This window comes from Sceloporus occidentalis, unplaced genomic scaffold (assembly GCF_023333645.1).
Source record: "Sceloporus occidentalis isolate IW3139 unplaced genomic scaffold, rSceOcc1.0.p SCAF_31, whole genome shotgun sequence".
In the NCBI taxonomy this organism is placed as follows: Eukaryota; Metazoa; Chordata; class Lepidosauria; order Squamata; family Phrynosomatidae; genus Sceloporus; species Sceloporus occidentalis.
The window spans coordinates 962478-976996 of NW_028317011.1; the positions used below are offsets into that span (position 1 = coordinate 962478).

Below are 14519 nucleotides of genomic sequence, written 5' to 3' on the forward strand. Positions count from 1 at the left end.
TGTTTTCACACTCATGTTTACTAATGTTTCAAACAAATATGACATTGTTACATTCCAATATGCATCTGTTTCTTGTATCAAAAAATAATGTTTATGTTAATAAATGAATATGTTACTATTAATATTGCAACATACAACTAAGAGTCCAAACACCATATGTGTGAGGCTCCCTAACATTTACCGGTTGATATACATTAAATAAAAGGTGCTAGTAGACTCATATATCTGATTATATTTCGCTTCAATCACTTTAACAGAAATGAATAAAAAAATAACTCATCCAACAACTCAAGAAACAAAACTTACGTTTTAGTAGATGTAAATGTTGATTTTCAAACCTTCAAAATCAGGATATTTGTGGCCCCAATGCTTATATAGAATTGTACCTGGGTTATATATATATATATATATATATATATATATATATATATATATATATATATATATATACTTCTGTTGTTTCTGTAAGTCAAATTGTCATACTATATACTACTTGTTATGTCCTGTCTACCCAGTGTACAGCGCTATGGAATATGATGGGGCTATATAAAACAATAAATAATAATATATGTGTCTATTTTATATTATTTCAACATAATAATGAAGGGTTAAGCCATGATTATATGCCCCGCCACACATGCAGACTTAAGTTGTACTGAGCAGTAAAGAATATCAGGACACCAATAAATCCATGCTGCAGGAAGTACTATGTGTCTGAAGCTTGCAATCTAGGTCCCACTTCCCCAGCATCTAACAATAAACTTGAGCTCAGGCTCCCTCAGACTTCAGTGAGCAGCAAACAACCTTCTGAGCTCCTGGTGACCCTAGCAGCATTAATCACATGTAGTGATGGCAGCCCTAGGACCTCAAGCAAAATGGTGATGACCTGCCATGGGTTACAGGAGCAATATATACATATTAATACCCCTCAAGGGTGCAAGATTTGGGAATGGTAATCTGTGACTGTGCCTAGATCATTGTGGCTGGATGTCCACATGACTATTATTTAATCGGGGACACAAATAAAAAGTGAAATGCATTATGCATGGCTGTTAAGGTTTTAATACAGATATTTTTCATATACACCCCTAGTAGCACCATTATGATGGCTGGAAAATACAGAATTCTCTAGAACAAGAATAAATACTAAGACATACTGATTCAGAAAAAGAAGAGATCTTCTCAACACCTTTTGAGGGCATGTTAATGTATTCAGCCTCTGCATGGGCTGTGGGTGGCTTTTTAGGAAGGTTAAAGAACCACTATATTAAATGAACTTATATTGACTCCACCAGCAAAGGGAACTTTAGCAGAGGAACATGAGAGCCTGAGGACTGGGGCTTGAGTTTCCTCTACAGTCAGTATCTCTCCTTATTTCCTGAGATCTCGGTTAAAGGGAAGGCTACAAATGTCCCAGCAACTGACCTGGGCATTTTTCTAACCTGAGGCCAAAACCCCTTCCCCCTTCCACCAAACACAGCTAATAACTGCTGGGAAAATAAACCAGGACACGCCAGACTGGTTTTTGGAGATGGGCTGGACCCCAGAGCCGGCCATACCGGGGACTTGAGTGTATCATTTCCAGGTGATGCCAGAGAGAGATAACAGGCAGCCGGCTGTCTAGACAAGTAATAAGACCAAGCTCACTGTTCTGGGCAGACACAGGGCGATTCCCCATTCATGGCTAACATAGAGGATCATGAAAAATCCAGTCTCTTTCACTATAATATAGACTACTTTTTTGCAGATTTATTGACATTTTTATTGCCTCTGCCTATCACAAGTAAGAATTGAGCATTATGATTGATTTAAAAAGCAATACATGCTATTTATAACTGTTCAATATTTCCATCTTTGCCTCTGTGTCAATGGACGACTTCATCGCAGGTGACAAAGGGGGTCTCCATGATGAGACCATAATCATTATTACCCGCATTTCCTAGATAGCGCTGACTGGCTTTTATCAGACATGCTGAAATGGTGGCTAACAACCATGGGAGTTCTGGTTCAGCTGAAGGTGTCCCTGATTTAACCATTTAAGTCCAATGCTATTAGTTTTCTTTTTCCCTTTCCTTCTCTTACCCCACAAACTCGTCACTGCCATTAAATGGCATTGCTCTGTCAAAAGGTTAACAACTTTCTATGGGTGACTTTTGGTTTAGGGCCGTCACCTAAGGTAAAATACTTTGGGAGACCATTGGTCAATAGAGAGCCTTAGTAGCTATGGGCCACTCACATGTTGTTGGGATGTGTACCTGAGACAAAACCTTTAAACAAGTATTCACAGCTTATACCATACATAATCAAAGGAGAATCCCATTACTTGCCCTGCACACCGAGACCGATCCTTTAACCCTGTACTGGCTAACTTCTTAATGCATACAGTTTCATGTGTTCTTATCTCATTATATATTATACATATAGTAATACAGTAACACATATGTCCATGTATATACAGAATGAAGGAGACTGCCAGTTGGATATTATTGTATGGAGGATAACTGTGTATATATATATATATATATATATATATATATATATATATATATATATATATATTATTATATTTATTTTTTTCACAATGTGCATGAGATGCGGGCATGTGGGGTACTGGGGAGTGAGCTGCGTACAGATGACCTAGATAGTGCAGCATCCCGGGCTCGATTGAAAAATGCCGTCTCTGGTTACGGAGACTCTGGCACTACATGCTTTACTCAAATCAACACTAAAATCAAGAAACTCAGATACCCCTATATATATCGTTTTTCAACGTAACCTTAGCTCCAAAATGATCGGTCTAATTTTAACCCTTCATCTATCAGCATGGATTATATTGTCAGTTCCTTTTAACATATAGTATTAAGGGTTAATATGACGTCGATAAACGACGTCATGTAATTGACACCCATTCGTCTGCACTCAGCCTGATATCTATCTAATAATCTGTATATATATATATATATATATATATATATATATATATATATATATATATATATATATATATATATCGATTTTATTACAGCCAGCGGTTAAAATAACAAAGAAACCCCATTTCACCGAGGTTTTCAACAAGGAATGTCAGATATTTAAGACAAGAAATCAGTCCTTTTGAGTATTTTTATTATTAAGATTTCATATTAATCCGTCGTAACTGCAGTTTTGACAATAAATATTAATAACTTACTTTTTTGTTCGATAATAAAGTCCTCGATCCACAAGATAAATTACCAGGGTCGTCAAACGTCTCAGCATTTGTTATATATTTCTATAAATATTTGATATCCCATTATTTCAGGTAAGAAGCCAGTACATCCATGTTCTGCTATAGAACCAAAGTATGGCCAGCGATCATTCTCCTCTGAGATGAATTGTGGGTGAGAAAAAAAAGAACCACAGTTTTTCTGTTTCTTTCCAAATTCCCAGTATAAAGTAGGGATGTGCAAGGATCCAGACTGGAGTGGGGTGTGACCCCCAGAGTTGTTATCAAGGGTCCAGCTAGGTGGGTGCTCAGGGGAACTGCTGTCTGTTTGGGGTACAGGGGTCTCATGCAGGCTCCATGCTGATCACTCTGCAGGTGAGGACCTCACGTTTCCACCGGGCTGGGGACCATGCTGTTGGGGGTGTCGGGGAGTTGGGAGGACAGGGAGGTCACATCACTGCCAGATGAGTTCCCCAAGGAGCCAGACTCGGAGAAGGATACCTGGAACAAGAAATGGAGTATGTCAGTGAGGGCAAAATAGCCTGATAGGGGGGCAAGTGAGACCAGCCTGAGCCAAGAAACTGCAATAAAGGAAGGGTAAAAGGGAGCATACATTGTGATGGAAGAACAGGTTTGGGCATGGTAAGCAGACAAAGGAAACTGGTTACTACAGGAGTTGGCAGGGTACGCAGAAAGAGGAGAGAGACTAGGGTAATCTCTTAGGCAAAAGAGACCTGTGTGAAAGAAGAAATGTTCAGGGGTTTAAAAGAACATCAAGAGGAAAAAGGTGTATACCAGCCTCAACCTCATCCAGCCTTCCTGTTCTTGTCTGACTTTTACACGCGTCTTCTCCTCACCACCCCTACCCATGAATGAGCCCCAGGTGTGCTCCCTCCTCACCAGCTGCTGGAATGCGGGTTGTTCCAGGTCGCTCTGTAATGCAAAGTCACTGAGTGCCTTCCAAGGTGGCTGATATGTCTGCACCTCCACCGCATTGCCCTGCAGAGCGCTGTCATGCCGGATAGGACTCCCAGCCACCAGTGGTGTTCCTGTCAACCCCTGTAGGCTCTGTGAGGATAGACACAGGTGATAACTGCCCCTCATATAACATTTACATGAATGCATACATGGATTAGATAATCAATACGAATTCTAAATACACAGATAAGCCACACATGTAGAGTCCTACCTAGCAGGGGCTTAACCCTCAGGCAATATTTGATCCCAGTAGGACCTTTACCTTGGAGTCAAACACAAACACTACACTGACTACAAGTCACATCATGCCCATCTAGTTCAATGTCACAATTAAAAGAAAAACAGAGGGAAGACAGATGAGGCATTTCTAACCTGATGTATCTATATGTATCTATCTACACACACGCACATATATATATATATATATATATATATATATATATATATATATATATATATATATATATACTTTTAACTGTTAAGTACCCGGACTAGTGTCAAAAATGGTGTTGCAAACATTTAGGCATAGAAGTACAGGGCACACGAACCTCATTTGGGTTATGTAGTGTCTGACATCATCAGAAAGCATGACCTCAGAACTCAGCCAAAGAACGCTGACCCTGTCTACTACGGTACATATGGAGATGACCATCCAATGCCACCTATAATTACATTACAGAGGCATGAGGTGAAGATATGGGCCCATTGGCTATATGCAGCTGCCCCATTTGGCCTCCTGATAACCCAGCTTTGTGGGTCACAGCCTTATGGCTGAGGGTTATGGGCTGGGTACAGTCTGTTGTTGCTATAACTCACCGTCTTGTCATTAAGCTGTTGCTGCTGTTGGAGCTGCTTCATAAGGATAGATTTTTTCTTGTCTTTACAGCGCTTATTCTGAAACCAGACCCTGATCACCCTTGGACTTAAACCAGTCATCTCGACCAACTGCTCCTTCATTAGGGCGTCTGGCCGGGGATTGGCCGCATAACAGGTCCTCAAGGTGTGAAGCTGCTTCTCGTTAAGGACCGTCCGTACTCTAGTGGTCTTCTCGCTTTGTTTATGTATGTGAGACCTAAGGGATGACGATCTGCCAGAGTCTGGGGGGGGGAAGCAGAATGTCACCTAAATGACTGGGAAGGGGGAAATCAAAGACCATGCAGTGAACAAGCAGAGAAAATAGACAGGGGCCAGGGAAGCAGTCATTAGGTAATAAAGTAAACCAGAAAATAAAATGACGTAAAAGCGACCAAAGAGAAAGGGAAAATAAGGAAACACATACAATGACTGATCTGCTAGTTCCAGGCTAGTACGGATTTTAGGTTATCACAGGTAGACGACTCCAAAGAGCTAAGCCAGCGACTGACTCTACTCTAATTGATCAGCCTTTGTACAGCGCTGTTTTAGCGTAACGAGAGGACCACAGTGCCTACAGTCTACAGCATAGTATTAACAGACAGGATGCCTAAATAACTATAATCCGAAACCATGGACAGATTACATCGGTGCAATTACTAGAGAGGGTATTCGTTTTATGATATGATTTTGTCCCATTTTCCTAGACAGAGTGAAAACGCCGTTAAACGAGACCCTGCTAATCCGGAGTTTCCGGGGTAAACTATGCCCCCTCCTCATTTTTTTAAGGATCTCTTAGACCGAATATTTAGTAAGGACAAGCAGAGCAGCGCATCATTCCTCACCATCTGCGGGCATCATACCTGGAAGGCTGTGATCTGCCCCGCACAGCAAGTCTTGGTCTCTCAGGCTGATCTCCTCTCCCGGCAGGAGCCGGCGACTGCACACCGAACACCGGAAACAATCCGTGTGATAGATACGTTCTCCGACCCTCATCACCAACTCCGAGCGAGGCAACGTGCCCTGGCACCGGGGGCATCGCGCACTGAACAGCCTGCGGGTGACAGTAGCCAACGCATTAGCTAGATCAGTGTATATAGCGATCGTTACATTAATAACAATGAACACAAAAACATCAATAATCATTATAATAACAACAATAATAATAATTATAACAACATTACAACGGCAATAATAATAGCTATTATTGTTATTATTGTTGTTATTAGTAGCAGCTGTATTATTATTATTAATTATTATTATCCATGACAGGTATAGAGTATAGACTTGCTCTTATCACCCAGGGATTTATATTGTCCTTTCATTAGTCACATACTCAAATCGTAAAAGTACATGAGTATCTTTAGATACATTTACACAGAGCTTTAGTACAGATACAAACACAACACAGGAAAGGGAACGTGCTTCAAACACAAAACCCAGGCAATGTGTATAAGTAAGGAATGTCTGAGGAGCTGTCTACAATCCATGTCAGTATCATACAACACAACATACACAGTTCAGATGTTACATGTGACCCCAATCCAAATCACTTTACATGCCAGCTTCTCTCCTGCCCCTCTGTCCTGAAGCGGGGTATTAACTGGTTTATCTAATACTGGACACTATATTTACACTGAAATTCAGAAGTGAACTTATCATGTATTAACTGTAGTTATCGGTGTGACAGTATAAAGATGAATGAGTGTGTTATTGTTACTTTACCATAAAGTGCGTGATATTTTTTTGTATTGTGCAGTGTGAATGTCTAATGCAAGATGTTACATGTTATATTGCTACAAAGTCCTCAGTCAGCTTCAATAAATTAACTCACAGCAACAAGCTTAATTAATATGTAAGCATTGAATAGTAAATGTCTATAGAACAAAAAAATTTAATATTTATAAATTATAGTAGTTTTTGTGTGGTTAATAGATAAATCGAATATATATATATATATATATATATATATATCGCGTTTTTTGTTTTGGAAGACATAACCTAATTTTATGCAAACACGCACACACAATGTGCAGAATATTATAAAACAAAGTAACAATTATAAAAATTGCAATCTAAATTTAATAAAACCAAAAAAAGCAATAAGGACATAAAATAGCAATCTGTAGAATGCAAGAATATTATATATAGTAATATAAAAGAAAGATATTAATCAGCATGCAGAATGTTAAGTAATATCATGACAGAGTTATGACAAAAAGGGAATAAAATAGCCATGTGATATTACTGACAGTAATTATTCAAAATATAAAAAGTGATATGATAATTGACATGCTAGTGCTGCAGTTATATTATATACTGTAATGCAATAACAGTAACGATTCATCATTTTATTCTGTGATATAACTGGAAATGACGAAGCGGTATGTAAAGGAATACAATCTATAATATATCACAGATGAAGATAATATCTAGAAAATACTGATGACGATATAACAGTTAGAAAAAATAGCATTTAGATATGTACAATTTAATTATAATAAATAAAAAATGAAATATAAAAACAAAAGTCTATACTATTTAATAATTTGAATTGCAAGTATTATGAATGAACGTATAATATACGAAATTAAAAAATATTATTAGCTAGTATACAGAGTAATAGTATACCAAAGGCGTGTTTTATTCAGGGCTTGAAAATATTTCTGGAAGCATATCGTTAATCTTATATTTATGAATTCTGAGGAGGATAAAAACTTAGTAAATCAAAATTTAGCACACGAAATCCAAAATGTGACCATGCAGTGAAACAAAACATATATTTCATATGCCTCCTACATTAATGGAGAGGTTAGCACCGCTAGGAGAACATAGGAGAATGTTGTGCAGGATAACAGCAATATTATATATTTATAGTTACAATTATATGAGAGGTGAGAGAATGACTCACAGCCTCCTAGCATCATGCAGTTGGATATAATATTACTTTCTTTCACATGAATACAATATCATGCTGAATAACTTCTTGGGATGTAAATAGGGCATCTGCCCTGAAACAGCATCATCCACACAAAAAAAAGTAAATTTCTATAACACAGAGTGTGAAGCCACTAAACACACTGCTGTACTGCCAGCATACAAATAGTTAAAGGCGGTGTGATGAAGATGGATATGGTAACATATAGCAGTCGTAAATTAACATGAAATATGAAAAATGGTTGGCATGGTAAAGGAGGCAACATGAACGCTTAGAGGGTGATATAAACATATAACTTATTAACATACAGAGAAACATGTTAATATGAAAATGTAATATGTGGCAGTGACAGCATAAAGCACAGACATGAACATACGATGTTAGGAGCACACAGTAACATGTGCAGCAATATGATTACAGATACACCCGCAAAGTAACATAGACAGACATTACATTATAAATCCCATTGTACAGCGGGGAGGAATAGGATGACGCTATATAAATGAATAAATAATAACAGTCACAATGGTAAAATGACGCGCATTACGACACAGCTACTGTGACATTAATAACATGCAGCTTGATGTAATACAATGCAGAAAATAGACCGTATTGTTAAAAGCCAGGGCAATAAATGCGTGCACATAGACAGACAGATAGATAGACAGATAGATAGATAGATAGATAGATAGATAGATAGATGGAATGAGCGATAGATATAACGAATCGAATGTTTTTTTAAGATCGCTTTAATTGGAAAAATTCGCTTTTTTCGGGGAATCACTTAGATAGGGTTTCCTTGGTACAAACATCGTGTTATTGTCCCTGTAGGGAAATACATAACGAATTTTGATTCGTTGACCCCACCTAGCAAACAGCGAAAGGGTTTAAAATGACAAAGATCTCGATTATATATATATATACATATATATATACATATATATATAATACATGTATATATATATACACATATATATGTATATATATATATATATATATATATATACACATGTATATATATATATATATATATATATACTATAGATTTCGATTTAATCCGCATCGAACTATAAGAAAAGAATGAGAAAATCTCAACTAAAATTGAAATTCCATAAACATATATTTTATTAAAAAATATACAGACCTGCAACTCTCAGCCAATGAAGGAGGCTTATTAATGTTCCAAATAAAAATAATCCAAATAAAAATAATCCAATATGTGTGTTTAGAGTTTTCCCGATGTTTCAAGAAAACCCGAAGTTGCTGGAATGTGGCCGTAGAATGGCATGATACTGGGGCTCACTGGGGCTCGCTGCGGCTAATGTGCGAATAAAAGGGTTCCGCGTCAAAAGTGAATCGCAGCACCGCGAACCCAACCCTATGAATAGATACTTTGTGTAATGATGTAACACGGGGGAGCCCTGATAATAAATCATTTAATATCGGATACAAATAGAAAAGGAAATGTAACAATAATAATAATAATGATAATAATTATAATAATAATAATAATGATAATAAAGATGAACGGGAGTGGGGAAACGCGTTAGTATACCCGTGGCAGATCGCACCCACGTGCTGTATTTATGTACTGAATGACTCCTCTTGCTGTGGGTGAGCGCCGGGCACACCGGGGGCAGCGCGGGAGGCTGTGTTCACCTGAGGTAATCTCTCTTGCAGTAGGTCTTTCCGTCTCGCACAAAACACGTGCAGTTCTCATCCAGGTACTGGCTGCACTCCGCACACTTCAGGCAGGCGGCATGCCACTCCAGGTCTGGGGACACTCTGAGGATGTACTGGTCAAGGATGTGGCTCCCACAGCCCACGCACACGGCCAGTCCGGCCTTCTCTGCCAGGGAGAGGAGCACACACACAGTTACCGACAGCGCCGCTAACGCCCACTCTCACCACGCCAAGCCACCGCTTAGAGCGTTTGCCTGGACGCCAATCATACAATCAGTCACGCTGTCCTACATGCCTGACTGGGACAATGACTTCAAATGCATTGGCATGCTGGTGTGTACAGCGCTGTGGAATATGATGACCCTACATAAATCATATAATAATAATAATAATAATTGTGGGACACAATAATCAGTGCACTTGTGTGTACAGCAGCGATCACACTGTCCGGGGCAGAGGTCTGGTTTATCCCCCCCCCCCCATTTGGCACATATTAATCTGGGATAACAGCAACAACAAAGTGTAACCGGGGGGTCTGGTTTATGTCAGCCTGTGCCCCAAACACACGGTGCAGCATGGGCAGCAAACACACAAAAAACACACAACAAACACACAACGATCCCAGTTTGTACAACAAATAAAGTTACCAAAAGCTGAACGGCCACCTTGTTTGGCAACAAATATAGTTTACAGGCGACTGAAAGCAAAATGTATATTTCTATCGTCTGTCCGTATCCCCCAATCTTTTCCCTTCACTTCTATTACTATTTCTTTGAAATTAATATTATTATTATTATTATTTTATGTCCACTAAAAAAAGAAATATTGCATCCAAAAGAAATATACTTTCAATAAACTTGAAATAATCCTTGTAATAATTCCTCCATTCCGTTTTTATTTCAAATTAACGAATTTTATCTACAGGAGACATGTTATTGATTTATAATAATAATAATAATGATTATTATTATTATTAGTTTTATGGGTAAATATATATATATACCGGTATGTTATTATGTTCCTAGTATACATAACATTTGTATAAGGCAGTTGGAATTGTGTGTACTAGTACTTATATAAACACCTAGGGGATTAGTTGAATGAACAGTATTTTCTATTGACATTTTTTTAATATATAAATACAATTGGGGAAAATAGCAAAAGATACATAAAAAGTGAGAAAAAGGCAGCAGTGTGAGGCTGGCAGAGCATAAAGTTGAGCGTACAGATGTATGATCATGCTGGCTGCTAGAAGTTTGTTATATATATATATATATATATATATATAGATATAAATTTACATATATATAATGCATAGACTTACTTTTGGGGTGATCACCCATGGCAGCCAGCAGAGGATAGGCGAAGATCAGATCCACCATACAGCTGCAGTGAGATGCCGGAGCTGGCAGGACAGGGAGCCAGAGCTGCAGCACCCAACATTCAGCTCCCAGGACTGGAGCCTGGACTGGGGACTGAACTGTCCCACGCACGCTCCATGACGTCACGGCGCACAGCACTGGCCCTCAGCCCAAGGGTTCTCGAGCGACAGGGCAGGGGGCGTGGCTAGACATGTTGGAAGCTGATTGGACGGCAGTTTAAATGGGCAGCCTGCTCTTGAAGTGCCAGATTTTTCTTCATAGGTTCCCAAAACATTAGACAATTCGAGTAATCTAGATAATTTGTGTGTATAAAATGAGTTTTGATGATCATACTTCTTCATTATAATTGCTTTTAAACAACCAAGTCCATCCTATATCTATTAGAGTTATAATTAGAATACCAATTACATATCGATTTATATAGCTTGGTATATACATATCGTATACATAAAAATATGTTATATATATATATATATATATATATATATATATATATATATATATATATATATATATATATATATAATTCACTCATAGGACGTTAACGTTCTCTATATTTAGGAGGACAGCGGGCATTTTTGCTGCACTTGTATCTTAGAAGGAGGTGTTAAACGTATTCATTTATTAGAAGCCATTACAAAACTGTAAGGGGAACGACAATAACCAAGGCAGTCTTCTGGCTGTTCCATTTTGTCCCATATGTGACTGTCATTAGGTAGCATCACAGAGTAATTGTAGAACTTGTGTGAATTACACATCTTCAAAGTGTCCTGGTATTGTTGGGAAAGTCCAGGAGAGGCACATGAGTCTCACTGTCTTGGTTGGATTGGACACCTAACCTAGACCAGCACAAGGGAAGAGCTGCCTCTGATTTTAATAGTAAGAATGGCTTCAGTGACATTCTTAAATGGATTTACTATACATTCTCTTCCTGTAAACGTGTTTTGGATCAGAATGCATGGTGTACACATGTTCTCTTTTCTGATGCTCTAGTACATAAACTGCTATCTAACTTATGCTGTTATTTCTCACAACCCCCTAAAACTCAACCTCGTTTACTACATATACTGTATACTACATGAACGTCTGGCTGCAGAGCGCCCTCTACTGGGTACAATTGGTAATGTATGAAATCCTTTATGAAGACACTGAACGCTTTTTTATAAATAAGAAACATTGTGGTTTATATCCAGCCTTCCAAGCATTTCAGAATATTCTTTTTGCATATATTGCATTTTATATTGATAGTATTTTGCTATTTTGCTATTTTACCTCCAGCAGTTTGTAACTCCCTGTCCCTCAGCAGATGTTCCTATATATTTAAATGTCTTGGCTGGGCAGTTTTATAGTAAGAATTACTGGGTCATATTGGAGTTCTTTGGGCCAGAGAATTCAGGGGGACTTATACACTGTTACAGTATAATTCCTCAAGGTGAACATTTGGTGTTCTTTCCCTGTCAGTTGTACTGTAAATATACTGTATTTAATGAATTAATGAATTGACTAACTCTACATATACGTATCATAGATTTAAAAGCCCCAACTGCCCCCGTTGTTCTATTTATTAAAATAAAGCTGTTATGACTCCAGAGCTTTTCATTTTACTGGACTCCTTATATTTCCAAGTAGACTGTGATGTATATAAAGCCACACACATATATATATATATGGGCCTTTCCGTCTGTATTTCAGCTTTCAAATTTCTTCCATCATTAAAATCTAATAAGTTTTGCAAAAAATGCTTCAAATAGTTCTTATTTTCAACAACCCTTTATAAAGCAGACATACTAGCAACAAATCTGTTCCACTGGACAAAAGAAATAATGTTTAATGTTCATCCTCATTATTTATATAACAGTATAATTAATACTGTGTCGGTTATTATTTTATATAATACTCTAGAATCAAACGTATAATCATAGCTGCTAATTAATACAATAGACCCATATGGTTCCTCCATGAACAAATAAAAAAGTCACTAAAGGGTTTATTCACTAATGAGAGAGTTCCTAGAAGAGTTGTGGATTCAACTCCCTCATGTCACTACTCATTATGAAGGGCCATCCCTATTCTCCAGCAAGAAGGGCTGAGCTGACCCTGTATAATGCATAATTCAATGGGTAAAGTAAGTTACTTTAAGAAATCTCAGCGTTAACTATACATTATACATGGCCAGCTAAACTCTTCCTGTATCAGAAGCTGCCTTGAGTTGGGCTTTCATAAAGATATGTCAAGAAGCTGAAACGCAAATGTCATGCAAACTCTCTCTTTAGTGAATATACCCCAAACAGAGGCATGAATAATTATACAGAATAACATATCCATGGGCCAGTAGTTTAAGGTACTGATTTTCTATACAATAGGTAAAGAATAAGATGATATGTTTATTGTCTAATAATTAACACTATGAAATAATATAATCTCAGCTAGAAGATAGAAAATCAAGTGACTGCAATCATGCTTTCAAATGATATATCCCACGCTGGAGCAGCATTAGATACTATTGCCAGAGGGGACAATGCATGAATATAATAACCTGCGCATGGATACTTACTGGGGTTTATTTACTAAAATGTAGACGTATTTCAACTGAGACATAAATGCCCCTTTTTTTAAATTAGTTTCAATAGTGCTGTAATTAGGTCAATACAATTAGCATTGTCTGCTTACCTTTAGGAGACCATGATAGGTTCCTTTTCTGATGGTGCGAAAGACAATAACCTATACACAGCATTCCCAAAAGTAAAACTTATTTCTCCTACACTACATATGTAAGATGGAATCAGGCAGCTTTTTGTATGACCACAAATTAACCCCTCTTGGGCATTTTTTATGGTGTGGGATACTTTTGTTTACATTTTGTGTGTTTATTGGATGGAGTAAGATCCTTAATGGATGTATCAATAATAAATGTCACTTTGACAATGTTTTCCACATGTGAATATTTTATGGTTTTTTTTACTTTGCTTTCAAGTGGGACAAAATAATGAATTCAGAGTGTTAAAAAGAAAGCTTGCAGACAGGCCCCAAGCGCTGCAACCTCCCAGTAACTGGGGATCCTAACACACAAGGAAATGTTGCTTTATATTATGATGGGTCAGATTCTATTCCCTGTAGAAAGTTTATAGGAAAAACAATACAATTATTACATCATCATCAAATATAATCGTACATGTAGCTGTTGTGTTAAAAAAGCAATAAGATGCCTTTTAACACTTTTTGTTATTTATCAATCTTTATAATATTGCTTCCCTATCTCATCATCTGACAGGCCAGTGGAAGGTGAACCTCAGACAGAGAAGAAAAGAGATCAAACTATTAACTGCTAAATTCTTCTGCAAGCTGTCTGCGGGGTCTTCAATCCAATTAACCACAAGCAGCAGACGAAAAATGTTGAGATCAATCTTAAATTAGGTTAATATTCAATCCATAATCACATTAATGGCAATCTGCCCATAATTAGCTATTTGATAATCCCTTGGAG

The 14519-nt window shown here is 37.6% G+C and overlaps 1 protein-coding gene across 2 annotated transcripts; it reads right to left on the bottom strand.

Moving 5' to 3' along the window:
- Positions 1-3586: 3586 nt before the first annotated feature.
- Positions 3587-11035, bottom strand: LOC149298668 (insulin gene enhancer protein ISL-2-like). Of its 2 annotated transcripts, none has more exons than XM_089487247.1 (6): positions 10978-11035; positions 9630-9819; positions 5896-6086; positions 4997-5277; positions 4103-4270; positions 3587-3703 (listed from the first exon to the last, which is right to left on the bottom strand). In XM_089487247.1, the coding sequence occupies exons 1-6, from the start codon at positions 11033-11035 to the stop codon at positions 3587-3589; spliced, it is 1005 nt and encodes a 334-aa protein (XP_089343373.1). The 2 variants fall into 2 exon arrangements, with proteins under 2 accessions (XP_089343373.1, XP_089343372.1); XM_089487246.1 differs by having other exon boundaries at positions 4997-5302; positions 5885-6086.
- Positions 11036-14519: the final 3484 nt, after the last annotated feature.